This window comes from Meles meles, chromosome 7 (genome assembly GCF_922984935.1).
Source record: "Meles meles chromosome 7, mMelMel3.1 paternal haplotype, whole genome shotgun sequence".
In the NCBI taxonomy this organism is placed as follows: domain Eukaryota; kingdom Metazoa; phylum Chordata; class Mammalia; order Carnivora; family Mustelidae; genus Meles; species Meles meles.
The window spans coordinates 96,886,328-96,912,689 of NC_060072.1; the positions used below are offsets into that span (position 1 = coordinate 96,886,328).

At 50.2% G+C, this 26,362-nt stretch overlaps 1 protein-coding gene across 1 annotated transcript in view; it reads left to right on the plus strand.

Annotated features, from left to right (window-relative positions):
• The first annotated feature begins 15,164 nt into the window (after positions 1 to 15,164).
• LRP1 (LDL receptor related protein 1) overlaps positions 15,165 to 26,362 on the plus strand; it is a 79,674-nt gene continuing 68,476 nt past the window's right edge. The window contains exons 1-2 of the mRNA XM_046013760.1: positions 15,165 to 15,695; positions 24,247 to 24,369. Coding sequence (XP_045869716.1) covers positions 15,629 to 15,695; positions 24,247 to 24,369 — 190 coding nt within the window. The 5' untranslated portion in view covers positions 15,165 to 15,628. The remainder of the gene's footprint in view (positions 15,696 to 24,246; positions 24,370 to 26,362) is intronic.

Consider the following 26,362-nt stretch of genomic DNA (forward strand, 5'->3'; position numbering starts at 1 on the left):
TCATAAGGTTGTGGGAGGGAGATACAGTAATATTATGTATAGGCTTAGAACAATGCCTGGCACACAGTAAATGTTAGGCATTATTTTTACAGGCTGGAATAAGGCAGCCTGTAGGAGGAAGGCAGAAGGACTTCCATCCCACATTGGGGACCCCTGATGTGGGGGTAAAAATAGTGCCACAAAGAAGAGATATTGGAGGTAACTATGTTTATGGGTTTGCTGGGTCAGGAAGGCAGTGGAAAGGAGAGGCTGTTGTCCAAGGGTGGAGATGACAGGTAGGGAATCTGGACCATGGGTTTGTATGACCAGCAGTGCTAGGATGGCAGTGTATGGACACAGGTGCTCAAGACACATGTTCTCAGGGGCCCACCTTGCCTGCAGACATCCACAGATAGTAGCTGAATTAATAAGGGTCTCAGTAGCCCCAAGTTCCCCCGAATTTTGGCAAGAGAAGGGGAGGATTGAATGTAGTCTCTAACTTCGACTCCTTTTGCAGGGTAGAAAGGTGAGGACCAAGGGCTGGTTAGAAAACAATATTTATTGCCATCCTCTCTAACTGATTGCACCAATGGGGACACTGTGGTGCCATAGAAAGAACTGAGAATCGGGGTGCCTGGGTGGCTCAGTGGTTTAAGCCGCTGCCTTCGGCTCAGGTCATGATCTCAGGGTCCTGGGATCAAGTCCCGAATTGGGCTCTCTGCTCGGCAGGGAGCCTGCTTCCCTCTCACTCTCTCTGCCTGCCTCTCTGCCTACTTGTGATCTCTCTCTGTCAAATAAATAAATAAAATCTTTTAAAAAAAAAGAAAGAAAGAACTGAGAATTAATTAATGAAACTAATTAATTAATTGAGGACCCAGAATTTAGAGGCAAACCTGGCTTAGATCTGACTCCACTTAAGAGCTTTGTGGCTGTGTGTCAACCCCTCAAATAGAGGTTAGCAAAACTAAACAGTTTAGCAACCGTTTAGCAAAACTAAAGGAGGCACTCATCTTCAGGTTGTACAATCGTAGGGTCAGCTAGACTTTCAGTGATGACACCCCCACTTGTGTGACTCTGGGAGTGAGGGCCTTGCTTGCCTCACCCTCCTCTCAGCCCTACCATCCCCCTGACGGGTCATGAAGATTACATGAGAATAAACATAGGAAAGAAGATATTTGTGGTCTGGGGCTCCTGGGTGGCTCCGTCAGTTAAGCATCTGCCTTCAGCTTGGTCACGATCCCAGGATCCTGGAATCGAGCCCCATGTCGTTGGGCTCCTTGCTCAGCAGGGAATCTCTTTCTCCCTCTTCCTCTGCCTGCCACTCCCCCCTACTTGTACTCTCTCTCTATATATATCAAATACATAAATGAAATCTTTAAAAAAAAAGGAAAAAAAATTGTGGTCTGTAAAGGGAAGTTTAATAAGCCAACAGTGAGTCAGAAAATCAGTTTGAAAGGTGTATTAGTTTGCTGGGACTGCCCTCACGAAGCACCCCAAGTTGGGTTGGCTTAAACAACAGAAGCGTATTGTCTCACAGTTCGGGAGGCTAGAAGTCCCAGATCAAGATGTTGGCAGGGTGCCCCTTCAGAGAGCTGAGAGGGAAAATCTGTTCTAGGTATCATTCCTTGGCTTGTAGATGGCTGTCTTCAGGTTCTCATGGTGTTCTCCCTATATTTGAACCTATCTTCAAGTTTCCCCTTTTCATAAGGACACCAGCCATATTGGCTTAGGGCCCATCCTTAATGACCTCATTTTAACTGGATTACCTCTGTAAAGTCCCTATCCCCAAATAAGGTTACATTCTGATGTACTGGGTGAACCTCAAATGAATATGAATTTTTAAGGGCATAGGAGTTCAACATATGAAAATATGAATTAAAAACAATTTTTTAGGGGCACCTGGGTAGCTCAGTCGGTTAAATGTCTGACATTTAGTCTTGGCTTAGGTCATGATCTCAGGGTCCTGAGATCACACCCCACGTCAGACTCAGCACTCTGTGTGAAATCTGCTTGTCCCTCTCCCTCTGCTCATCCCTTTGTTCTCTCTTTCTTTAAAATAAATCAATAATTTTTTTAAAAGTTGTTTTAGGGGGCGCCTGGGTGGCTCAGTGGGTTAAAGCCTCTGCCTTTGGCTCAGGTCATGATCTCAGGGTCCTGGGATCAAGCCCCGCATTGGGCTCTCTGCTCACCAGGGAGCCTGGTTCCCCATCTCCCTCTCTGCCTGCCTCTCTACCTACTTGTGATCTTTGTCTGTCAAATAAATAAATAAATATATATTTTTTAAAAAGTTGTTTTAGGGGCACCTGGGTTGCTCAGTGGGTTAAACCTCTGCCTTCGGCTCGGGTCGTGAGTCAGGCTCTCTGCTTAGTGGGGAGCCTGTTCCCCCTCTCCTTTTGCCTGCCTCTCTGCCTACTTGTGATCTCTCTCTCTGTGTCAAATAAATAAATAAAATCTTTTAAAAAAATAAAAGAAATAAAAAGTTTTAAAGTGATTAAAGTAAGTTCTACATCCAATGTGGGATTTGAACTCATGACCCTGAGATCAAGAATCACATGTTGTACTGACTGAGCCAGCCAGGCTCCCTGAAAATAAGAATTTTTCAGAGACACAGTTCAGTCCATCACAGCGAACTTTGACCATCACTTTTTAAAAACAAAGTAGAATAGAATAGAAAATATCAGAATGCATCACACAAAGAAAAGGTAAGTATTGTTTAATGAAAATTTTGTTTCTGTTACATCTAAGTATCTGAGTTCTAGGTCTTGATATAACAGATATTTTTATTGGGGTCTGTGATCAGGAAGCAAAGCACCAGTTGGTTGTTGGTAACCACCATGTATCATTTGCATTGCTTTTAAATTATTGTATGCGTGTTTCCTTCTTTGACAAAAACACAAGCTCCCAGAGGGCAGGGATTCACATCACATGGTCCACACTCCTATGCAGCTAGGAAAGACAACATGCATTACTGCTAGTGAATTCAAGGACTACCATTTACTGATTCTTTACTAGGTACCTGGTTCTGGGCCACGTGTTTTACAATCACTCTCTTACATAAGGACTACACTTAGTTATGGATTGATGGCAGGAGCTCAGTGCATTTCACAGACAAGATGGTGGGTGCCATGTTCAGGAGCACTGGATAGTGTCCTGGGATTCGTGGAGGATTGAGGGGTAGAAGGAAAGGTCACAGAAGAAGTATGGGAAGCTGCTGTGGCTCCCTAGCCAGCTCAGTCTTCCAGGCCTTTGCCATTCTCCCCAAATTTTCATCCACCTTAACACCAACTCAACACTTAGATTAGATGAAACAGAGGCCATAAATTGGAAACTCCCCCAGTTTCTTTCTCCCAGCCAACACATATATTCATCAGCGCCTGCCCCTTTCCTGTAGGCTGGGGGGAAAGAGAGGCTCTGTGCCTGCCCTGGCCTGAGGACTGTTCCTCCACCTGAGGGACCCCTCCCTCTGCTTCCTCAAGCACTGTTCAATTCATTGTCCCCTCAATCCTCCAAATCTCCAACCTCTCATTCTCTCATTATTACAGTTCTTTACTCTCAGTATATAAACATGTTCAAATCCCCCCATCTTTAAAAAAAATAAAATCAAACTGATAACAAACATAGAAAGCCAATCCTCCCAGAATATATGTTAAGTCAACAAAAATTTGTTTGGTGTCTGTTCTCAGTTTCTTACAGCTGATGGGGAGTCAGATTAGTTAGCAAACAGTGATATTATGGGATAATCAGGGCTGTGACTCCAGTGAATGACAGGGTGCCATGTGGGTCCATAGGAGAGGCATCTAAGCTAGGTAGGAGATAGGGGAGATCAGGGAGGGCTTCCTATAAGAGGTGATGCCTGAACTAAATCTTGAAGGAAAAATGGGAGTTATTCTGCCAAAGAACAGTTAACCAGGAAGTTAAACCAGAAAGAGGATCCAGCAGGTGCAAGAGTATAGATCGGTGGGAGCCTGGTACCTTCTGGAAGTGGGTAGTAGTTGGCAATGGGAAGCATTAGAAAATTCAGACAGGTGAGTAATATGATGCGGTTTGCAGAGAGATCACTCTTGCTACAGTGTAGAGAATCATTTAAAGTGTAAGTCTGAAGCCAGGAGAACAGTTCCAAAGGTTAATAATAATGGAGGAAGAGACCATTTCATGGAGGAGCAGGAGTGAAGCATTGTGGAATCAAAGCTGGTTAGGAAGAGAAGTAAAGACATGAGGAACTGGTGGGTAAGGAAAGAATAGAGTCAAGGAACTGGAAGTCTCCACAGACCTAAAGACCAGCCTTCCTGAGAGCAAAGGGAAAAAGAGCTGGAGTGCTGGAATGTTGTATTTGGAGACTAAGGGATGAGATTTCAGTCCTGCTTTCCTGGCAGGATGCGATGTAGGTCGTGGCGCTGGGAGAGAGTAGCTATGGCAACATGACAGTGAGTCGTTGGAGTTGAGGAGGGCAAGGGACTGAGAGACCAGAGTGCTGGCTGGACTACTACATGAGTATCTGGGTTTGCAAAAGACCTGGGGTAGACAGGAATACAGTGGATGAGATGCCAAGGTCTTCAGGGAGTGTGGGTAAGTGACCAGGACAAGAGTGGATGACAGAAAAAATAGTAAGAATTCACATTTAGTGAAGGTTTATGTGTCTCTTCAATTCCTACCTGAAAATCTAAACACTGTGCATTTTCCTTGACAGTGACACTATGAGATAAAACTATGTGCCCAAGATGACAACCACCAACCACATGTGGCTGTTCAATTTTTTTTAATTAATTAATTTATTTTAGAGAGGGGGAGGGGCTGAGGGAGAGAGAGACAGAAACTCAAGCATCCTCTGCCCTGAGCACGGAGCATGGAGCGTGACACAAAGCTCAGTCTCATGACTCTGAGATCACAGCCTGAGCCAAAACCAGGAGTCAGTCCCTTAACTGACTAAGCCACCCAGGCGTCCTGTGGCTGTTTAATTTTAATTTAAAAATTTAATTCCTCAGATAACTAACCACATTTCACTCAGTAGCCACATATAACTAATGGCTACCATATTAGCATAGACATGAGTCATTATCATCATCACAGAAGGTCCTACTGGATAGCGCTGATAGCCCTCATTTTACAGAGGAGGAAACTACAATGTGGAAAGGTGAAGTAACCTGCCCAAAGCCAAAGACCGGGCAAATGAGTGAGCTGGAATTTGAACCCAGTGAGTCTGGTGTGATCACCATTGCCCTGAAGCGTCACGCTACGCATCTTCTCAATGGAAGGTGAAACAGGTGGCCCTTAAAAGGTAGGGAATTTAATTTATAGGACTACCAAGGTGAGCTCTTGATGGTATCTACTCAGCAGCAATCCTTTCTCCCTGGCTGACGAAGTCTGAATTTGGTACAGGTGTTCCCCTCCCACACATTCAGGGATGATTCTTATTGGTCTAGCCAATCTCGGTATAGCCCTTCCCCTCACCAGTAGGACCTTAGGGGGTTCTTGGGAAAGATTCTGTTCTTCAATGCTAAGTTCATTTGTAAGGACTGGAACAGTGGCAACCCTGGATGGCACTTAGGATAGAGTACAAGCGTGAAGAGGTAGAAAAGTCTTGATGAATCGATCAGCCCTGGATCTATTCTAGAACTCCTCCATGTTCAATTTACTTTAATGGGGTTTTGTGCTGCGGTGCCTGGGTGGCTCAGTTGGTTAAGCGTCTGCCCTTGGCTCAGGTCATGATCCCGGGATCCTGGGATCAAGTCCTGCCTGCGGCTCCCTGCTCAGTGGGGAGCCTGCTTCTCTCTCTGCCTCTGAGTGTGTGCTTGTGCACTCTCTCTCAATCACTCTCAAACGAATAAATGGACTTTAAAAAAAAAAAATGGGTTTTGTGTTACTTGCTGCTAGATGTATTCCTAACTGAGACCTGGGTGGAGCAATACTGACTCTTGGAAATGGAGAGTTCCAACGTCTGACTGCCCATGCTCCCACACCGTAAGAAGATAAGTGATAGCTCATAATGGAAGAGAGTCCTCAAGGAAGAGCCAGGTTTCAGACAAGCAAAGAGGACCAAGGACAGTATGAACCAAGGGTGGATTAGGGTTTTCTGCAAGGAGGGGGGCAGGGAGCAGTGCAAGGGTGGTCAGGAAGAGGAAGCTTAGTGGAGAAGGGTGGACGCCCAAGGAGGCCGGCCAAGGATGACAGGATGTGAGCAATGGCGGGGTCAGCCAATCTCAGGGTTCCGAATGGAGCCCTAGGGCTGTCAGAGGCTTACTGTGGCCAATAGATCTTCACCTCACAGAAGGACAAGTGGCAACCTTGGTGGGTGGGCAAGCATCCCTGGATGGAGTCAACGGTGGTCAGGATTGAGCCTCTGCAAGGAAATTCCAGCCCTCAACTGGCCCTCTAATTACCGTCTTGCCTCTCTGTCTCTCTTCCCCTGTGTAGCCAAGCTTCTTGGGAAAGTTATTCACATGCACCGTCTTCCCTTCCTCACCTCCTCAGGACACTGCCAGCGAGTGGCTGCCCCCACCAGTCAACATCAATGAAACTGTTCTGGCCCATGTCACACGTGTCCATCTACATGCTGGGGACAGTGGCCTATCCCTGTCTTTCTCTTGCTGGACCTCTCAGCAGTATTCAACACTGTCAGCCATTCTTTTTTTTTTTTTTAATATATTTTTTTTTAAAGATTTTATTTATTTGACAGAGAGAGATCACAAGTAGGCAGAGAACCAGGTGGGGAGTGGGGGAAGCAGGCCCCATGCTGAGCAGAGAGCCTGATGCGGGGCTCGATTCCAGGACCCTGAAATCATGACCTGAGCCGAAGGCAGAGGCTTAACCCACCGAGCCACCCAGGCGCCCCGACTGTCAGCCATTCTTCAGTAAGCTCTCCCCTCATTGGTTTTCCCCAACCCTCTCTCCCAGTCTTCCTCCTACCCCTCTGGGTGCTCCTTCTCAGTCTCCTGTCTCCACAGGCCACTCTCCCTGTGTGATCTCATCCACACCCAAGGCTGAAGCATCCCAGCAGCAAAGCAACGTAATGTGGTGGTTAAAACCATGGCCTCTGGGGCCGGGGCTCTTGGGTTCAAATCCCTACCCTGCCACTCCATTGCTGTATGACATTCAAACCCCCGTTCAAGATATAGGTTGTTGTTGGGCGCCTGGGTGGCTCAGTAGGTTAAAGCCTCTGCCTTTGGCTCAGATCATGATCCCAGGGTCCTGGGATTGAGCCCCGCATCAGGCTCTCTGCTCAGCAGGGCGCACACTTCCTTTGTCTCTCTCTGCCTGCCTCTCTGCCTACTTGTGATCTCTGTCTGTCAAATAAATAAATAAATAAATCTTAAAAAAACACAACATATAGATTGTTATCCTCACCCTACCCTCCAGGGGGAGCCACTGGTCTGATCTCCCCGCCCCCCCCATCCTCCCCCCCCCAAGGTGGATTAGTTTGTTCTGGAATTCATATAAATGGGGTAAAACAGGATGTGCTTTCTGTTTGGCTTCTTTTTACTCGCCGATGAGTGTTTTGAGACTCATCCACGTTGTTGTGTGTATCTGTACTTTGTCCATTTTTACTACTAGGTAGTATCCAATCGTAGAGATAAACTAGCTTATCTTTTTTTTTTTTTTTAATGATAGACACCTGGGCTGTAGCCAGTTTTTGGCTATTATGAAGAAGTCTGCTATGAACATTCTTTTTCAAATCTCTGTTTTCATTTCTCTTGAATAAATAACTAGGAGTATAATTGTTGGGTCATAGGTATGTGCTTAGTTTTATAAGAAGTGCTACATATTGTTCCAAACTGATAGTACATTTTACATTCCTAATACTATGTGTGAGTTCTGGTTACTCTACTTCTCACCAGCATTTGGTATTGTGAGTTTTTAAAACTTTAACATTTTGGTGAGTGTGGCAAATGATGCCATTATGGTTTTAATTTGCATTTTTTTGATGACTAAAGATATTGAACACTTTTCATGTGCTTATTGGCCATTCACACATATTCTTGTGTGAATTATCTGTTCAAATCTCTTGTCCATTTAAAAATATTGGGTTGTCTTTTTATTACCGTGTTGTAGAATTTTTTTTTCTTATCCTGGATACCAGTCCTTTGTCACATCAAATTTTGCTTACCCATTTGGCTTGCTTATTCATTTTCTTAATGGCATCTTTTGATAAAGAAAAGTTTTAAATCTTGATGTTCCTTTTATGGTTATTGTTTTCTTCAAGACATTTTTTTTTTAACCTCCAAGTCATGAAGATATTCTACAAGTTTGTAATTCTAGCTGTTATGCCTTAGTCCTTTGACCCATCTTGAATTAATTTTTGCATATAGTATGAAGTGGGGATCAAGTTTCACTTATTTCTTCCTTATGGATATTCAGTGGTTCCTGCACTATTTGCTGAAAATACATTCCTTTCCCCAGTGGATTGCTTTGACACCTTTGTCAAAATCAAATGACCTTTAAGTGTGAGTCTATTTCTGGCCTCTCTTATTCTGTTCCATGGATCTGTTTGTCAACCCTTAATGCCAGTACTGCATTGTCTTGATTACTGAAGCTTTTAAGTCTTGAAGTCAAGTAATACAAGTCTTCTAACATTGGGATTTCAGGAGCTCTTCAGGTGATCCTATTGTGCAGACAAAATTTGAGAACTTTGACAACATTCCAATGAGTGGAAGTCTCCAGTACTAGCTTTCTCTTTCACCATCCTCTAGGCTGACATGACAAAACAACTAATGTACTTGATCCTAACTCCTTAATCTGGAATCTTCTTCCCCTTCAACTTTCTGGTTGATGCATTGGGACTGCATCAATTTCTCACCTGGCTCCCCACTACTTCCAGAAAAAAGAAATTCTAACTACTTAGCGTGGCCAAAATCACCCTTCATGATTAGGATGATTCAAATCATCCATTTCCCTTCCCAATAAATTTATTGAACTTCAGCCATATCATATTTGCCATATTTTTGTTTCAAACTTCCTCATGCCTCTACGTCTTTGCCTATCCTCCAGCCTAAAACACACTTTCCTCCTGTCATTCACTGCTTGTCATCTTCTTCCTCTGTCAGCATGTAGTTTTGGCATCATCCTCCCAGCTCTGCTTTGACCCCTTTATCTGGAATAGTTATCCCGCTCTGGTTCCCTCTGTTGTTTGCCTTTATCACAGGCATTAGGCACTGTGTTGTGATTGTCAATCATAGGTTGAGCAATCCCACCAAAGCACGTCCTTCTTGAAGGCTGAGACTGTGTTTCCATCTCTTGTCCCCAGTACACACCTAGAAACATGTCCAGCACGTATGAGGTACCTAATAAATGTTGATTAAGTGAATGAAAACTGGGCTCCAATCTGCACTGTGATTTGGATCAGATTTCTTAATCTCCCTGAGCCTCTATTGCTGTCTCTGCAAACTGGAAATAACACCTATGCCACAAGGTGGTTGTGAGACATAAGTGAGCTAATCCATGGAAAATCCATTGCGTGGGCTTGGTACAAGGTAACCATTCAATAAATCTTGGTTCTTGGGCTCAATCAGTTAAGCGTCCCACTCCGTTTCTGCTCAGGTCATAATCTCAGGGTCATCTCAGGGATCTAGCCCACGATCCAGCTCCGTGCAACCCTCCCTCTCTCCCTCCCCCTGCTCATGCGCTCTCGCTCTTCCTCTCTGTCTCTCACTATAAAATAAATAAGTCCATAAAAAATAAAAAGAAATCTTGATTCGCTTCCCACCTTCCACCAGACCCTTCCAAGGTATCTTTCCTAGCCACACTTCTTCAACTAGCCACTAGGTGGTATCAGTCTCGGGCCTGACATTCAGTTCCAGAGCGACTGCCTTAATGCCCCATCCCAGGACCCGCTATACTCAGACAGGTAAGGGAGATATTTCGTAATTTGCTGGGAGATCCAAAAAGAAGATACCCTCATTCTGTACCAACTTTTTTGCCCACTGTCACCATTCTAGGTATCCCAAATATGGATTGCAGAGCATTTCTCCTTGATTTCCCACTATTTGGTTTATAATTCCAACCCAAGGATTTAAAAGAAGAAACTTCTTAAGAATAAAAGGGGGGGCGCCTGGGTGGCTCAGTGGGTTGGGCCGCTGCCTTTGGCTCGGGTCATGATCTCAGGGTCCTGGGATCGAGTCCTGCATCGGGCTCTCTGTTCAGCAGCGAGCCTGCTTCCCTCTCTCTCTCTCTGCCTGCCTCTCTGTCTACTTGTGATCTCTCTCTGTCAAGTAAATAAATAAAATCTTAAAAAAAAAAAAAAAGAATAAAAGGGGGGTGGGGCGCCTGACTGGTTCAATCAGTACAGCATGTGACTCTAAATCTTGGGACTGTAAATTCAAGCCCTGTGTTGGGAGTAGAGATTATTTAAAAATACAAAGCCTTTTAAAAAATATAAAAGTGGGTCAAGCTTAACTGATGTATACTTGCTAAATAAAAATTGTATATGTTTGGAGCACCTGGATGCCTCAGTGGGTTAAGCCTCTGGGCTCAGGTCATGATCTCAGGGTCCTGGGACTGAGCCCCACATCAGGCTCTCTGCCCAGCAGGGAGCTTGCTTCCTCCCTCTCTCTGTCTGCCTCTCTGCCTACTTGTGATTTCTCTCTCTCTCTCTGTCAAATAAATAAAAAAATCTTTAAAACATTGTATATGTTTAAAATGTAAAGAAAAAATATAGAAGTGGGGTAACAAGAAGCTAAGGCAAGTGTTTATAGTCATATCTCCTTTGACAGTGAATAATTAGATTGTCTCCTCTCCCAGTGCAGGTACCCCTAGTCCTAACACTCCTATTAGTCTCCTCCAACACTCCTATTAGCCTCCTCCTTACTGGATGGATATAACGAAGTAAAAGTTATAATCTTTGCCCTTAAGGAGTTTATGGTCTCCTGGTGGGCACAGAACTCCCAAATTGAGTGCTAAATTCTATTGAGGCTATCTTGAGTGCAAGTTTGGAAGAGGATAGGAGAGCTTTTCTGGGGAGGGAAAAGAGAAGTTGGGAGAACAGTATAATTAAAGGCTCAGGTGGAAATACGCATTCTCTCATCTCACAGACACACTCTCAGCAGTTCACATACTGGAAATAACCCAAGAGCGCAACAATGCCAGTAGACTGTGGAGTAGCCAAGTCAGGAGAGTCCAAGTAGCCGATCTAGAGAGCAGGCTAGATATGTGTGTTTAATGTGGCAAAAGATCAAGATAAGTTAATTGAAAAAAGCAATTTCCAGAACAGTAGAGATTGTATGAAATCATTTGTGGTTTCAAAGGATGAAGGATGGGATGCCTGGGTGGCTCAGTCAGTTAGGTATCTGCCTTCAGCTCAGGTCATGATCCCAGGGTCCTGGAATCGAGTCCTGCATCAGGCTCCATGCTCAGTGGGGAGCCTGCTTCTCCCTCTGCCTGCCACTGCTCACTGCTTATGCACTCTCTCCCTCTCTTTGACAAATGAATAAATAAAATCTTTTTAAAAATAAATTAAAAGGGATGAAAGATTTTTTTTTCTTTTAAATTTATTTGACAGAGAGAGAGAGAGAGATCACAGGTAGGCAGAGAGAGAGAGGAGGAAGCAGGCTCCCCACCAAGCAGAGAGCCTGATGTGGGGCTTGATCCCAGGACCCTGGGATCACGACCTGAGCCGAAGGCAGAGGCTTAACCCACTGAGCCACCCAGGTGCCCTGGGATGAAAGATGTTTAATTATATATATTTTTGTCATTAAAAAGAACTTTAGGGGTGACTGGGTGGCTCAGTCGAGTGTCTGACTCTTGATTTTGACTCAGGTCATGATCTTAGGGTTTGTGAGATCAAGCCCCACCTCAGGCTCCCTGCTGGGTGTGGAATCCACTTAAGATTTTCCATCTCTCCCTCTGCCCTTCTCCCCCTAAAAAATAAAATTAAATTTAAAAATTATAAATAGGGGCGCCTGGGTGGCTCAGTGGCTTAAGCCTCTGCCTTTGACTCAGGTCATTATCTCAGGGTCCTGGGATGGAGCCGGCCCCACATCGGGCTCTCTGAGATAAATAAAATCCTAAAAAATTTTATAAATAAAATGGGATGCCTGGGTGGCTCAGTCAGTTAAGCGTCTGCCTTTGGCTCAGGTCATGATCCCAGGGACCTGGGATCAAGTCCCATGTTGGGCTCCCTGCTCAGCCTGGATCCTGCTTCTCCCTCTTCCTGCCGCCCTCCGCCCCCACTTGTACTCTCTCTCCCTCTCTCTCTGACATACAAATTTTTAAAAATTGGTGGCTCAGTGGGTTAAACCGCTGCCTTCGGCTCGGGTCATGATCTCGGGGTCCTGGGATCGAGTCCTGCATCGGGCTCTCTCTCTGCTCGGCAGGGAGCCTGCTTCCCTCTCTCTCTCTCTCTCTGCCAACTTGTATATGTTGTATATGTTTGTATATGTTGAGCCTGATGCGGGGCTCAATCCCAGGACCCTGGGATCATGACCTGAGCTGAAGGCAGAGGCTTTAACCCACTGAGCCACCCAGGCGCCCCCCGGGGAACTCTTAATAGTGGTCACTGTGAGAGTGGGACTGAAGAATAAGATCTTGGAGTATGGCAAGTTTACTTTCACCTTCCTATATTTCCTACACTCTTCCTGTACCTTTCTATACTCCTTGATTTCTTTAAACTAAGTATTACCATGTCTAACAGGTAAAGAATTCACATTTGATTCAGTGGTCTACAGATAACCCACAGAGTTTCGCCACCCAGGACGAGACACAGAGAAAACAGTTTCAGGAAGATTCCCTTGTGGTAGATTAGATATCAGAGAAGAAAGAATGAGATGTCCCTCACAGCTCTCTTGGGCTATACATGTGGTGATTCCAGAAAGCTTTTTCCTTTCAGAGCTGCCCGAAGTCTGCTTCACTTGGACCACAATATTAGGGATGTGTGTGGGGGGCGGGTCCTTGGAAAGGAAGGAACCTAGTAGACATTCATTAAAAACAGTGAGCCCGGGGCGCCTGGGTGGCTCAGTGGGTTAAAGCCTCTGCCCTCTGCTCAGGTCATGATCTCAGGGTCCTGGGATCAAGCAGGGAGCCTGCTTCCCCCTCTCTCTGTCTGCCTCTCTGCCTATTTGTAATTTCCGTCTGTCAAATAAATAAAAATCTTTAAAAACAAAACAGTGAGCCCATTACGGTGTTAGCCCATGAGGACTGGATAAAAAGATGAATATGACCCCAACCCTGCCCAGAGAATTTCTCTGGCAGTGGTCATGGAGAAAATCTGAGCTATATTTCAAAGGACAAGATGACATGCCTTGAGCACAGGCTTGCAAGATTGGATGTAGAAGAGAAAGGCCTGATGAGGAACTGGCAAAATGTCTTAAGTTTCTAGCCCAGGAGGGGCACCTGGGTGACTCAGTCAGTTAAGCGTCTGCTTTCGGCTCAGATCATGATCTTGGGATCGAACCCCTCGTCAGGCTCCCTGCTTGGTGGGAGCCTACTTCTCCCTCTCCTCCCTGCTTGTGCTTTCTCTCACTATCTCTGTCACTATCTGTTTCTCTCTCAAATAAATTAATAAAACCTTTTAAAAAAGTTTCTAGCCCAGGAGACTAAAAGCAAGTGACGGCGGCACCTGGGTGGCTCAGTGGGTTAAAGCCTCTGCCTTTAGCTCAGGGCATGATCCCAGGGTCCTGGGATCAAGCCCCGCATCGGGCTCTCTGCTCAGCAGGGAGCCTGCTTCCTCCTCTCTCTCTGCCTGCCTCTCTGCCTACTTGTGATCTCTGTCTGTCAAATAAATAAATAAAATCTTTAAAAAAATAAAATTAAAATAAAAGCAAGTGACCTTGGCCCTGAGCAAAGTGAGCCCAGAGGATGTTCTGTTTGGAGAAAAGGTCCAGTTCCTTCTGGATTCTCGCTTTCACTGTCATCAGTGGGACAAGTCCTCCATGCTGCTCTGCCAGGGACAGACTGGTGTGAGGACTTGGGACCCTTCCCATTCCTCAAGTAGAATTTAAAAAGCAAGAAGGGTGGTGCAATCCTCTCTCATCTTTAACGTCAATTTCTGTCCGGCAGTCGACCTTGCCTGCTGCCTGCCTGAACTCTGACTTCCAGACACCAGAAGTCGGACACCCAAGGTCCAACCTTAAAACACCGCCCAGAAGGGGGCAGTGGCCAGAACCACATCCACCGGGCTCTGGGAACCGCCCGGCGCCCGGCGCCTTCACGACTCAAAGGAGCACTCCCCGTGCGGGCTGGAGGCCCGGACAAAGGTCCGACACTCAGCAGCCATCTCAGAACCCGAGGCCTGGAAGCAGGGGGTCACAGTCCCGCGTCTTATTCCAAAGCCCTGTTGCTCGGAATCTAATACCTTGACTTGGTGGGAAGTCAATCTGAAGGTATAAAAAAACCAAAACACCAAACAAAACATAAATGAGCCCAGACCTCTTGGGGTGAAGAGGGGTGGCCCTTTCTCAACCCCACCCGCTGGTGACTCACCTCCCTCCAAACCAGGGCTCGCCCCTCCCGCGCCCGGTTCCAGGAGTACAGGGTGGGGCGGGTACTAAGGTGGGCTCCATCCCCAAGCCCTGGGCGAACGGACAAGCTCCGGCGTGTCCCCGCGGGTGTCCCTGTTTACTCTGAGCCCAGGAGCAAGGTGGGGGCGGGCCCTCGCAGCCCCTCCCCCACCCCGCCCCCCTCCTCCAAAAGCCCCAATCCCGGTCTTGGTTTTACAAAGTCTCCAAATCAAACCTCAGCTTTTCTCCGTATCTTCCTCGCGGACTGGCGAACCCTGCCCCCACTTCGGGGAGGAGAGGCGCAGTCAGGGTTCCCGGAGGAAATCAGGCCTCGGCCCGGACCCCGGGGTCTCGGATCCCTAGACGGAGCCTGAACTCCCACGGCATGACACACAGTTTCAAAGAGAAGCCCCTCATCCCTCGCCCACTGCCCAATCTCCCCTCGGCCCTTTAGCTCTCTGAGGCACGAGGGAGAAAGACCCAGTCTGGGGAGAAGGCGCTCCAGGCCCCAAACTGGCTAGAGGGGGTCCGGGGACCTCCACTCCGGGACCGCTGGCTAGAGCTCCAAATATTGTCGAGGCTCCGACTCCCCCTCCCCAGGGCAGCGCGCCAAATCGGCGCATGCGCACACACAGGATTGCCGCGTAGCTCTTTCTCCCCCCCTTTCTTTCCCCGCCCCTTCTCTCCCTCCCTCCTTTGCCCGTCCCCTCCCTCTACCCCCCTCACCACCCCCCCCCCCCCCGTCGCGGCACCTCAGTCCGGGGAACAGTGGTGCGAGCTCCAGGCCCGTGCACTGAGGAGGCGGAAACCGGGGGAGCCCCCAGAGCTCCATCAGGCCCCTTCCAAAGGCTCCCCCACCCGGTCCACGCCCCCCACCCCCTACCCCGCCTCCTCCCAATTGTGCATTTTTGCAGCCGGAGGCGGCTCGGAGATGGGGCTGTGAGCTTCGCCCGGGGAGGGGGAAAGAGGGGAGAAGAGAAAAGCTGGGGGTGAAGGGTTTGGATTTGGGAGCAGGGGGCGGGCGCACCCCCGTCAGCAGGCCCTCCCAAGGGGCTCTGAACTCTACCTCTTCACCCACGCCCCTGATGCTCTTTGCTTAAGGATAAGGATAAGAATAGAGGAGGAGGGGAGAAGGAGGAAAAAGGGGGACCCCCCAATTGGGGGGGCGACGGCAAGAAGTAGCAGGCCCAGAGGGGAGGGGGCTGCTGCTTGCATCAGCCCACACCATGCTGACCCCGCCGCGGCTGCTGTTGCTGCCCCTGCTCTCAGCTCTCGTCGCGGCCGCTATCGACGGTGAGTGAGATTCCGCGGCCCCCTTGGACCCCTGGGGACACCCACTCCCCAGCCCCCACTCCTGCGCTCAGATGGGGAAGGGAGAAGCGGGAGGGGGTGCCTTTTGTTATCCCAGTCCAGCTGACACAGCAGCGGCCCGACTGGGGGCGGGGATGGGGGTCCGATTTGGAGGATGGGGGCCCTGGGCAAATGATGCTTCCGGGACCCCCCAGCCCAAACAAAGACCAGAGGCCTGGAAAGGGAGAAGAGGGCTCCCCTTTTTTCTGATTCTGGGATCGAGAGGCCTTCTCTTCCTATATCTGGCTGGGGAGGGCCTTCTCCTCCCCTACATCCTCCACCCGCCCCCCCCCATCTGAAATGTGAAGGAATCCGGATTTGCAATGTACGGCTGCAAAAGGGGGCGGGAGGGGGGGCGCTTTGCAGTGGCCTCTGAATCTGGTAGGAAGCTGGGTCAGGGTTGCCCCGCTGGGCAGAGGGCAGGCAGGCCGGGGAAGGCTGTGGGTGTGGAGAAGGAGGGCCTCGGGGAGGGCCCCCTGCTTGGGTGTGGAATCTGGGCCCGGGAGACCAGGCTTTGGAGGCCTGGGTCCAGGATCCAGCGGGGCTGCCCGCCTGGGTTCCTAAGTGGGCACTTCCCCCTCTCAGGGCCTCTGTCAGTAGCCTGGATAGGGCTGTTGGGAGGGGGGGGGGAGCGATGCTATGTGACTTTGAATTTTCCTTCTTAATTCCTGGGAGCTTTGAGATGAAAAAACGTCAGATGTCATCATTGGGGAAGGGGACTGGAGAATGGCCTGGAATGCTGAGGTGGGAGGGAGGAGGAAGGCTGCTTTCTCCCTGACTTCTGGCTTGATCACAGTTTAGACTGGAAGGAGAGTTGGAGGTTGGATGGGGGTTATGGCTATGCCCCTGCCCCCCAATTCCCTGCTCCTTTAGTAAATGTGTTTATTTCTCTCCATCATTTCCCCATTTCCCCCCCCCAACACACATACTTTGTATACTGTAGTTGGGCTTTAGCTAGGACATAGTCCTTTTGGGGAAATGAGGTGCCCCCGTCCCCCTTTATGTCAGCTATTTTTCTTTTCCTTGTGAGTCACTGGTTCAAGTCTTGCCTAAGCTTTGAGCTGGGATCATGGGATTGGGCTGGGCTGGCTCCCTGATTTGAGGAGGGTGGAATCTCATCCCTTCCTGTCATTTAATCCATCCATCCAGGGAAAAAACTGGGTTCAATACCATCATGCACCCCTCCTCCATCTTCTAAATTTTGCCAGGTTGGGATTGGGAAAGTTTTTCTCTGAAATCAGATTATCTCTCCCTCTCCTCCCCTCCTCTCCCCCCAACTTGCTCCAGTTTGAGGAGGGAGGTTAGAGGGTCAGGAAGTAACTGTGTCCAGAAAGGCAGTATTTTCAGTGACACCCCCCCCCCACACACACAAGATGCCATCTTGGGGAATGTCTGTCCCCTTCCCCACCACTACCTCAATTATCTGCCCAAGAGGAGGAAAGAGGCTCTCTCCTGAGTATTCTCTAGATCAGCCCTCAAAGGCAGCCCTAGCCCATGAGTTCCTTGTTATACATGTTCTTTCCTCTTTTTCTCAACCCTGTGAGATGGAAGGGGAAACTAAGGCAGAAAGGTTCAAGTTCATGACTTCTAGGACGAATAAAAAAAAAAAATTTAAGAGAGAGTCCCCTCAGGAATCCCATGATGGAGGGAGGACGGAGTTAGGCAAAAGCAAGAGGGGTCTCTGTGGAAAGCAGAAAAGGTCCCCAGCCCACTCAGGAAGGGCGCCAGGTTGCCTCACCCCCAAGGTTCTAAGGGTGGTTCTATTTACCACGCTCTAGGTTGGTTGGTGGTGGGTGGAAGTGGGAGATACTGGTCATGTTCTCCTTAACTGTCTCCCAGCCCTTTCTTAAAATTTCCACTGAGCCCACATCTGTAACCCAGCTCAAACTAAACTGTATCCAAAGTCCCAGGAAGAGGACCCCTCCCCAGGCACACTCTACTACTCTTCCCTTGGGAATGGGAATATGAACCATTGGTTCCGCCCCGCTCTGAAGGGTGGGAAAGGGGAATTGCACAGACCTGTAGGGCCAGTGCTATCCAGCCCAGCCTAGAGGATTCTCTTATCTCTACCCCTGCCCTCATGCCTTGGGCCCACAGACATGGAACGTTCTTTGCTTTCCAAAGAAGGAAACCTCCTGACCCCAGATACCTTAGTGTTGAACCTTTCTTTCTGCCGCTATCACAGGCCTTGCTGCTTTCCCCCTACAAGAGCAGCCCTAGGGGCCTTCCCCACGTCTTCTGCTTTGTCGGCTATGCCTGAACTCACACAGGGTTCCCTTCTTTGGGGGGAGCAGCGTCACCCCGCTAGTAAGCAGAATTGAGTGGGGTTGCTACCAGGGAGGATGGGGAAACAGATGAGGTGGGGGATGGGCAAGGGAGTTACTGAGGACCCTGCTGAGACTAGGAATATCTTGGTGTGGGAAGGGCAGCCTCGGCAGATCAGGCTCAGGGAAGGCGGACTCCCTCCTTCTCTCCACACCCCTCTCCACCTTCTCTCCACACCTCTCACCACACACCTCCTTGAACCAGTGTATCACCAGTTATCAGACAAGCGGCACAGCTTAAGTGAGTTATGAAGCTGAGGTGTTTGCCTCCTGGCTCTCTGAGAGAAGGTTCCAAACTCCTTTTTTCCCCACCCAGACCCAGATCCTTGAACACTTCCCTTCCTCCTGGTCTTTCAAAGCGCATTGATTTGGGGATGGAAGGGGTATTTTGATGTTTGAGGCTACTTCACAAGACTTCCTTTTCATCCAGTCTTGCTCCCCCTTCCTCCATTTTCTCCATATATATAATTTCCCCCCCTCAACCTCTCTACCGTCACTGAGCTTCTTAAGGATGCAGCTGGGGTCCTGGCCAGAACCAGCCCTGGTCCATATCCCCCTCAATTCTTCCAAACTACTTTCTCTAGGAAGCCCTTCTTTACGCAAGTCTAACTTTCTTTCCTCCTGCTGCCGTCTTAGCCTTTGCACCTCAGAACCCCAAGCTTATTGCCCTTCAGTTATCTCTTGTCGGGGTCCCCTCACTCTGTGGACTTGCCAGCATTTAAGCCTTCTGCTCTGGACTGGGGGGAATCTGGGTGCAGTTGATTGGGGCCATACAAGGTCCTTGACCCAGTGGAGCTGGGTGCCAGGAGTGAACATTTGAAGAACTTAGTCCTACCCCACTGTGTTCAGTCCCAGATTTTAGCCCAGTTAGCAGGATCCTGCATTGTTTGGAGAAGGAAGCAGTTGGCTCTGGAGTGCTTCCAGTGCCATGACCCCAGGCACCGGTGGAAAACCTCCCCAGGAAAGAGGTGAGGGATAGTGGTGGGGGAGAGGTATTTATTTGTACCTCTTCCTCCCTCAGGAGAGATGAGAGCCTCTCCCAGGCCTTGGCTTCCCTGGCTGAAGAGCTCCAGTCTTCTTCCCCCACCTCCCTATTCTGTGGGAGGCGTTAACCCCTGTTCTGGGTATCCCTTGGGTCACACACTGCTAGGACAGGGACTCTGTCTCCCTAAGTCAGGGTATATGCTGCCCCCACCCTATTCTGAGTCTCAGGGGGCTTATTATTTTCTGGGTTCATCCCAAGACAACGGTGCCATTATCTTGGCAACTTCTGGGCTAAGACCCCTTCCTGTCTATTTTTCCTCCATCTGCTGTCATTCGTTTGTGCTGTCTTGGCTCCTTGGGCCCTCTCACTGTCTCTCATCCTCTTGGTTCATCTCTCTCTGGTGGCCCACCCTTTGTGGTATTCTCTTATCTCTTTTGGTCTCCCTTGCTTGATTTGTCTCTGTCTGTCTTCATCTACCTCCATCCAGGTCTGTGGGGGTCCCTAAAAACTACCTGGGAACCGGCGTCTTTCCTGGGCTTTCCCACATGCTCTGCAGTTCGCCCCTCATCATTTTGGAGTTACTCTCCCCTCCCAGGTCAGAGTCTGAATGCCCCATTCTGCAGTTTCCCCTCCGCTCTCCTCCAAACTTTTCTCTCTTCTTCTCCCTCCGCTAAGTTTAGGAATGGGTTTTGGAGAGAATATTTCTGGAGGAAGGGAACTTGATACCTTTCGTGGGCTGAGTAACAGGGGAAAGGAGATCTGTCAGAGGAAAGGGGGAGGTTAGACTTCTGGCAGAACTTCCTTATGACCTGAGAACTGGAGAAAGGTGTGGGAAATAAGTCGGGGGGCTCAGAGCTTCTCCTTCTGCTAGCATAAACCATGTGTGTGTGTGTTGGGGGTAGGTGGAGAGGGCTCGTAAAGGCCTGGTGAGAGATAGAGGATGACCTCCGGAGGCCTTCAAGGGCTCCGAATTTTACTTAGGGGGAAAGGAAAAGATGGTGGGGAGGTCACTGGTCAGACTAATGTCCTGCTGAGTCAATATTGACTCAGGATGGAGGGGGAGACCCTTCCCCTTCCCTGGCAATCCAAGCCATCCCGTCTGTACGTCTGTCCAGGCCGCAAAGCAGAGGCCCAGACTCAGGAATGACAAAAATGTGTCTGAGCCTCACTGAGCTGCGGGGAAGGAGCCACCGGGTAACACCCAAAATACATAAAATTCAGTGAAAAGCTCTCGGTTTGGGTCTGGGAGGCCCTACTGCCCCACTCCCGTGTGTTTGAAAGTGTGTTTGAAAGCGTAGATTCCTGCAGGCTCTGCCCCCCAGCTCCTGACCTCCCCCCAGGCTCCTCAGTTCCCTTAGATAGCTCCTGTGGTTCCCTTTAGAAAATATCCCCCGGCCAAGGGCCTATCTCTCCTTCTGCTGCGTCTGCTCTTGAAAAGGGCCTCAGGGTCTGTTTCACGCTTTCCTGGCCTCAAGTCTCCTGGTCTTTTAGGAAGAAGCGCCATCTGAGGTCTCAGCTTCCTTCCTCACCCTCACTGCTCCCAAAGGGATCAATGGCTGGGTCTCCTCCTCTGAAGAAGACTCCCTCAGGGTCTGTTCTTTCCTGTCATCCTCTCTTCTCTGGCCAGGCACTCTTACCCTCTCTTCCCCACCCCACCCCCAAGGTCCCAGAATGGGACAGAGGACGACAGCCAAGGCTCAAGCAGGGCAGTGGGGTCCGTGTTGTGTCTGGACACACACCCAAGCCTACACCTCCTGTCCTGGCTCCAGCTTGGTGGCCCTGGGGGCCATGGCTGGGCTGGGTGCCTGGGTTTGAGGGGGGAGCAGGGGTGTTGGCCAGACTTAGCATGGCGGTCACATTCAACTCCAGGCAAAGCTGAGAACAGACGGCCCCTGTGTCCTGGCATTCTCGCTGCAACCTCGCTCATTCTCCTCCCTTTCCAGTCCTCTCCTCCTTCTTCTTCCTCTGTCTTCCCTCACTGTTCTGTTCTTGTCCCTCTCTGCCTCCTCCACCACTCGCTCCTCTCCAAGGAGCCCTGAAGGTCACTGCCACCCCCTACAATCTCTTTCTCTACTCCTAGTGCCAAAGAACCAAAATATTCTCCCTGTTGGTTCCTTTTCTTCATCCTTTTTCATCTGGCCCCATCCTTGTGGCCAGTGAGGAAACCACCTGTTTGTTCAGTTACTAAATCGCTCTGTGCCTCAGTTTCCACAACTGTACGAGGGAGATCGCAAGGGTACTCACCTCCCAGGGTTGTGAGGATTTAAGTGAGTTCACATGTACCAGTGTTTCAGTTCAGTGGCTGACACATAGTGACCAGGTTGAAAAGTATTAGCTCCCATCATTAGGAAGCCCCGGTTTTTGTGAGGGGGTCAGGCAGGGGAGGCTGGTGGCTGGTTTGCTCCTGAATTGGGGACTGCATGGTTCCCTTACCTAAGCCACAAGCCACAGAGGTGGGTTTCTGGGTGCTGGTGTCAGAGGCAGAAGGCTCAGCTGAGGGGAGTGGGGTTGTCTGGGATTTCTGAGCAGGTTGCAAGTGCTCTACCCCACCCCCACTGCAGCTCCCTCCCACCTCTGAGGGAGGCTTCTCTTGGCTGTGTGGACTGCCCCAAAGTAGGTTAGTTGTTTCTTTCCTCCCCACTCCCCCTGAAGGAAATCAAAGACAGGCCTTAGCCTTCAAACTCCAGATTCCTGGGGCTTTCTCCACCATCCGGGACAGGAAGGAAGTGCTTTCACATATCTCTCCGAGATTCTTGGGCTGCCCTGTCCCTTGGGAGCAGGGCAGCACCCCCAAGTCCCTCTGCCCTGGGCCCGAAGAGGTGCTGCTGTGGGACAAGGGCCTGGGTGCCCCTCTCCCTTTCCCTCCCCCCATCCCCCTCTCCCCTCCCTCCGCAAGAGCACATCTGGTTTGTGAATCTCTCTCATTCCAGCTTTCGGAGTTTGCCAGCTGCTGTTTCCTCTGCTGACTTTAGGCCAAAAGTGGGGGTGGGGGACAGCTGGGGGGGGGAGCAAAGTGAAGGCCAATGGAGGGGAGATCGTGGCAGGGACATGGAATGGAGGGGAGGTTGGAGTGGCCAACCAGTGACCTCACGGGGCTGTGAGTTCTGCCTTGGGGAAGAGTGGGGGCATGGACTAAGTCCATGTGAAGGGGTGGGGGTGGCATGGGGGCCATTTCTGGGCTCCAAACAGCCCATCTGCCTTTAGTCCCATTCCAGCCCCTTCTATGCCCCCCCACCCACTCCCCCCAGCCAGTCTCGGCTGGCCAGGGGAAGAGGACCAGTCTCCGGCATGCTAACTAGGCTAGCGGGCTGTTTCCCGGGAAGACCTCACAGCTGGCCCAGTGGGGCAATGAACTCAGCATTATCCACCTCCTCAAGGGGCCTTTATTCCCTGCTCAGGGTGGGAGGTAGGGGAGGGGGTGGGGGAGCCTGGCCAGGCCATCCCTGATGTGTTTCCTGAACTCAGCTCTCATCCTGGCCAGGGGCCTGAGTGCAGTCCCTTCTGCCAGAGATGGGGGTTAGGGAGGGAGGCCATCGTCTCCGTGTGGCCCTCCTCAGACTCTATCCCTCCCTGCTCAGAGCCCTGACATACTTTATTTATGCTCTGTCCCAGCCCTGAGCTCATTCTGCCCTGCATTTGAGTTAGTTGTGTACAGCTGTCTTCCCAGGGGGGCTGGAGATCCCAAGGGGGCACCTCACTCCTTCTCGGCACCCCAGTGCCCAATGCAGCACCTAGCACAGAGCGGTCTTCAGTGCACACCAGTGAATAGAGCTGGAATCGTCCACGGGCTGAGGAAAAGGTGATGGTGGGCTGGGAGACTGGGAACCCAGCCCTGGGTGGGGATGAAGGAGAGCAGGGGACTTTTCTTCCCGTGAGGCCATGGTGATGGGGTTGGAAGGAACACCTCCGAGTGGGAAGACTGATGGGGACCGCACTGATTAAAAGCATAGACTTGGCTCACTGGTTTCAGTCCTAGTTTTGTCATTTGCCTGCCATGTAACCCTACCCTCTCTGGGGCTCAGTTTCCTCATCTATGAAATGGCAGTATTAGTATTACCTATTTTGTCATATTGTGGAGAGGTTTAAATGAGATGATACATGGAAAGAACTGGTTTACCACAGTTCCGGCACATGCTAAGCCCACAATAAGAGTTAGTGTTACCATTCTTAATTCCTCCTTGAGGAAAGAGGTAGGAAATCCAAGTAGGAGCAGAGGAAGGCTGGTGGGGGTGAAGGCTGGGGCAAAGACATTCTGGGCTGAAACCAGCTCTTGTAGGTTACCCTGGTCGTTCTCCTTCCTTGAATCTCCAGCTGTGGCCTCCTGAGCCGTCTTAGGTGCCTCTTATCTCGCATGACATCTGCTGAAACCTCCCTGAGGTTTCACCAGCAAGGGAAGCTGTGTCTTTAGAGAACAGAGGTGGAGGCTGGGCTTCCCCCCCTCCACCCCACCCCACCATGCCCTCCTGTACCCCTGCTGATACAATCTCCAAGTCACTGCTGTGCCAAGGGCACTACCCCCTCTCCCAACACTTTCTGTCCGGGGACCTGGTGGTTAGGACTTGGAGATGGGCAGGGCAATGGGTTTCAGGGACTAGGAGTGTCCCAGAGGGCACACTGAGCAGAGAGGTTAAAAAAGAGCAGCTCTCGGGACGCCTGACTGGCTCGGTCGGTTGAGCGTGCACCTCTTGATCTCAGGATCATGAGTTCGAGCCCCATGTTAGGTGTAGAACTTACTCAAACAAAATAAAACAAAACAAAAGAAAAAGGCAGTTCTGGGCTTCTAGTTGGAGGGAAAGGAAGATAAAGAGGAAACATGTCAAAGGCCTAAATGCGCCTTCTTCACCGTCACTCTGTCGGCAAAGCTGGGGCTGCTGGTGTCTGACCAGAGCCACATAGAATGACAAGGGCTTGACCCTGAGGACTGAAGGAGAGACACACTGGATAGGCAGCATATGGGGCTGGGTTGGGGGCTGCAAAATGTGTTCCCTGCCTTCTTCCCCTCCCCCTACCACAGGCGCACAGTGTTCAGGATCGACCCCCAGACCCCTGCCACCCACAGGCCCCTGGACTGCAGCTCAGAGTCTGGGCCACGTGGAGACTGATGCTGGGGAAGGAATAGGAGCTCTAGGGGACTTTAAGGCCTCCATCCTTCATTTCCACCCTCATTTTCTTTCCTTACTCCTAGCCCCTAAAACTTGCAGCCCCAAGCAATTTGCCTGCAGAGACCAGATCACCTGTATCTCAAAGGGCTGGCGGTGCGATGGTGAGAGGGACTGCCCGGATGGCTCTGACGAGGCCCCTGAGATTTGTAAGTACCTTTTCTCATCCCTCCGCCTAAACACCTTTTCCTTTTGGCCCAGGCAGTTTGGGATAAGGACAGTTGACCTCTAGCCTGGTGTGGACCTTGCTCTGTGATTGTTTGCCCATGACACAGCTAAAATTTTCCCCCTCTTCAAAGTACCCGGCATGGTGCCTGACGTGCTCAGAAATGGCACCGCGGATTGCTCTGTTAACGGCTGCACCCCCAAGCCTGCCAGGGACTTTGTTGTCTGGGCTGACAGCTTTGTCAGAAGGAGAGAGCCTGACTTCCCTGCCCTCTGGCTCGGTCCTCTTCTTCCCATCTCGGAGACTTCTGACTCTTGATAAGTGCCCCCCAGGTCTTGCTGCGTCCCCTTCCTATCCTCACGCTCCCAGGCCAAAGGCCACTGGCTTTGCTTAGTCTCTGTACCAGAAGCTCCACCCCTGTGCGTTTCCCGCCACCCCCGCCTTCCCCTGCCCCAGTAAGTGGTGTAATCAGAGGCAGCTGTTTAAACTGGGAGAAAGGTCCCCACCCAGCCTTTACCCTGCCAGTGGGGGATGGAGGACTTGCTGGCAGGACCCCAGAGTCCTGGGCAGCTGGCAGAGTCCTGGGGTCTCCACCTTCAGCCTCTCCCTGCTTGGCCATGGTCTAGGAGACCCTGCGTTCCTAGGTCTGTCCCTATTCCCTCTCAGAGCTTTATCCTGCTCCAGCTCCGTCCCCTGTCCTCTCCCCATACCCTCACCCGCAATTATCAGGGGTAATTTTAGGGCCAGAAAGGGAGCCACCAGTTCTCTCTGCCTCACCCCCATACCCTGCCCTTTGAAGGGTGGGGCCAGAGATATTCTGCAAGCATTTCTATGGTGGAGGTGGTTCAGCCTAGAGTCTCATCGCTTCTCACTTTTGGCTAAGTTCAAGTGCAGCCTGGAGTCTTCTTGACTGATGCCACCTTTGTGCCCTACAAATGGGGATGCAGAAGCCCAACCTCAGACAGATGACCCCAGACACTCAAAAGCAAGCTCAGACTCAGACTCCAGCTGCACAGGCCTCCCCAGGCACATGTGGGTAGACGCACGCACACACGGACACTTTCTCTCTCACACACACTGTCCGTTGTGGGAGTCCGTAGGTTGTGGTCGGTCCCCCAGACCCCCGGGCTCAGACAGCATCCTAGTCTGCATGGCCTCCTTAGACTTCCCTGAGGAGCTCTGTCCTGCTACCCCAGGCCCATCATCAGTGGGTCACAACCTCTGACACTTCCCAGATCCTTCTATCGGGCAGGCTCTGGGGTCTGTCATCTAGAGTGGTGCCGTCCAATAGAAGTATAATGCAAGCCACGCATGCAATTTTGAAATTTTCTCGTAGCTACATTACAAAGGGTAAAAGTAGAGGCGCCTGGGTGGCTCAGGCAGTTGGACGTCTGACTCTTGGTATCGACTCAGGTCTTGGTCTCGAAGTCATGGGTTTGGGCTCCCACCTTGGGCCCTGTGCTGGGGGTTGGGGGAGAGAGCCTACTTAATAAAAATAAAAATAAATAAAAACCAGAAAAGGTAAAAGTAGGTAGGTGAGGTTAATTTTAACTGTGTGTGACCCAATGTATCTGAAATATTATTTCTGTATTTTAATCATGGAATATTGGTAATGAGATCTTTTGTTTTCTTTTGTGTGTGTGTGTGTGGTATTAAGTCTTCCAAAGCCAGGGTATATTTTATATTCCAGTTCGAACTGGTCACAATCAGGTACTCGAGAGCCACATATGGCTGTTGCTATGTGTTGGACAGTGTGGTTCTAGGTAACTTGGTCTGGCTTTCAGCCCCAGGCTCCCGGCCCTGAGGAGCTATGGGAAGGCGGTGTTCTCTAACATGAGTGCCTCCCTGCCGTGGACTCTGCTTCCCTCGGCTCTTCCAGCCCTCTCACTTCTAAACCTCATCCTGTCTCCTGAGTGTATGATGTAGAGGTGTTGGGCTCCATGGGGACCGGGCGCATGGGGAGTGGACTCTGCGGA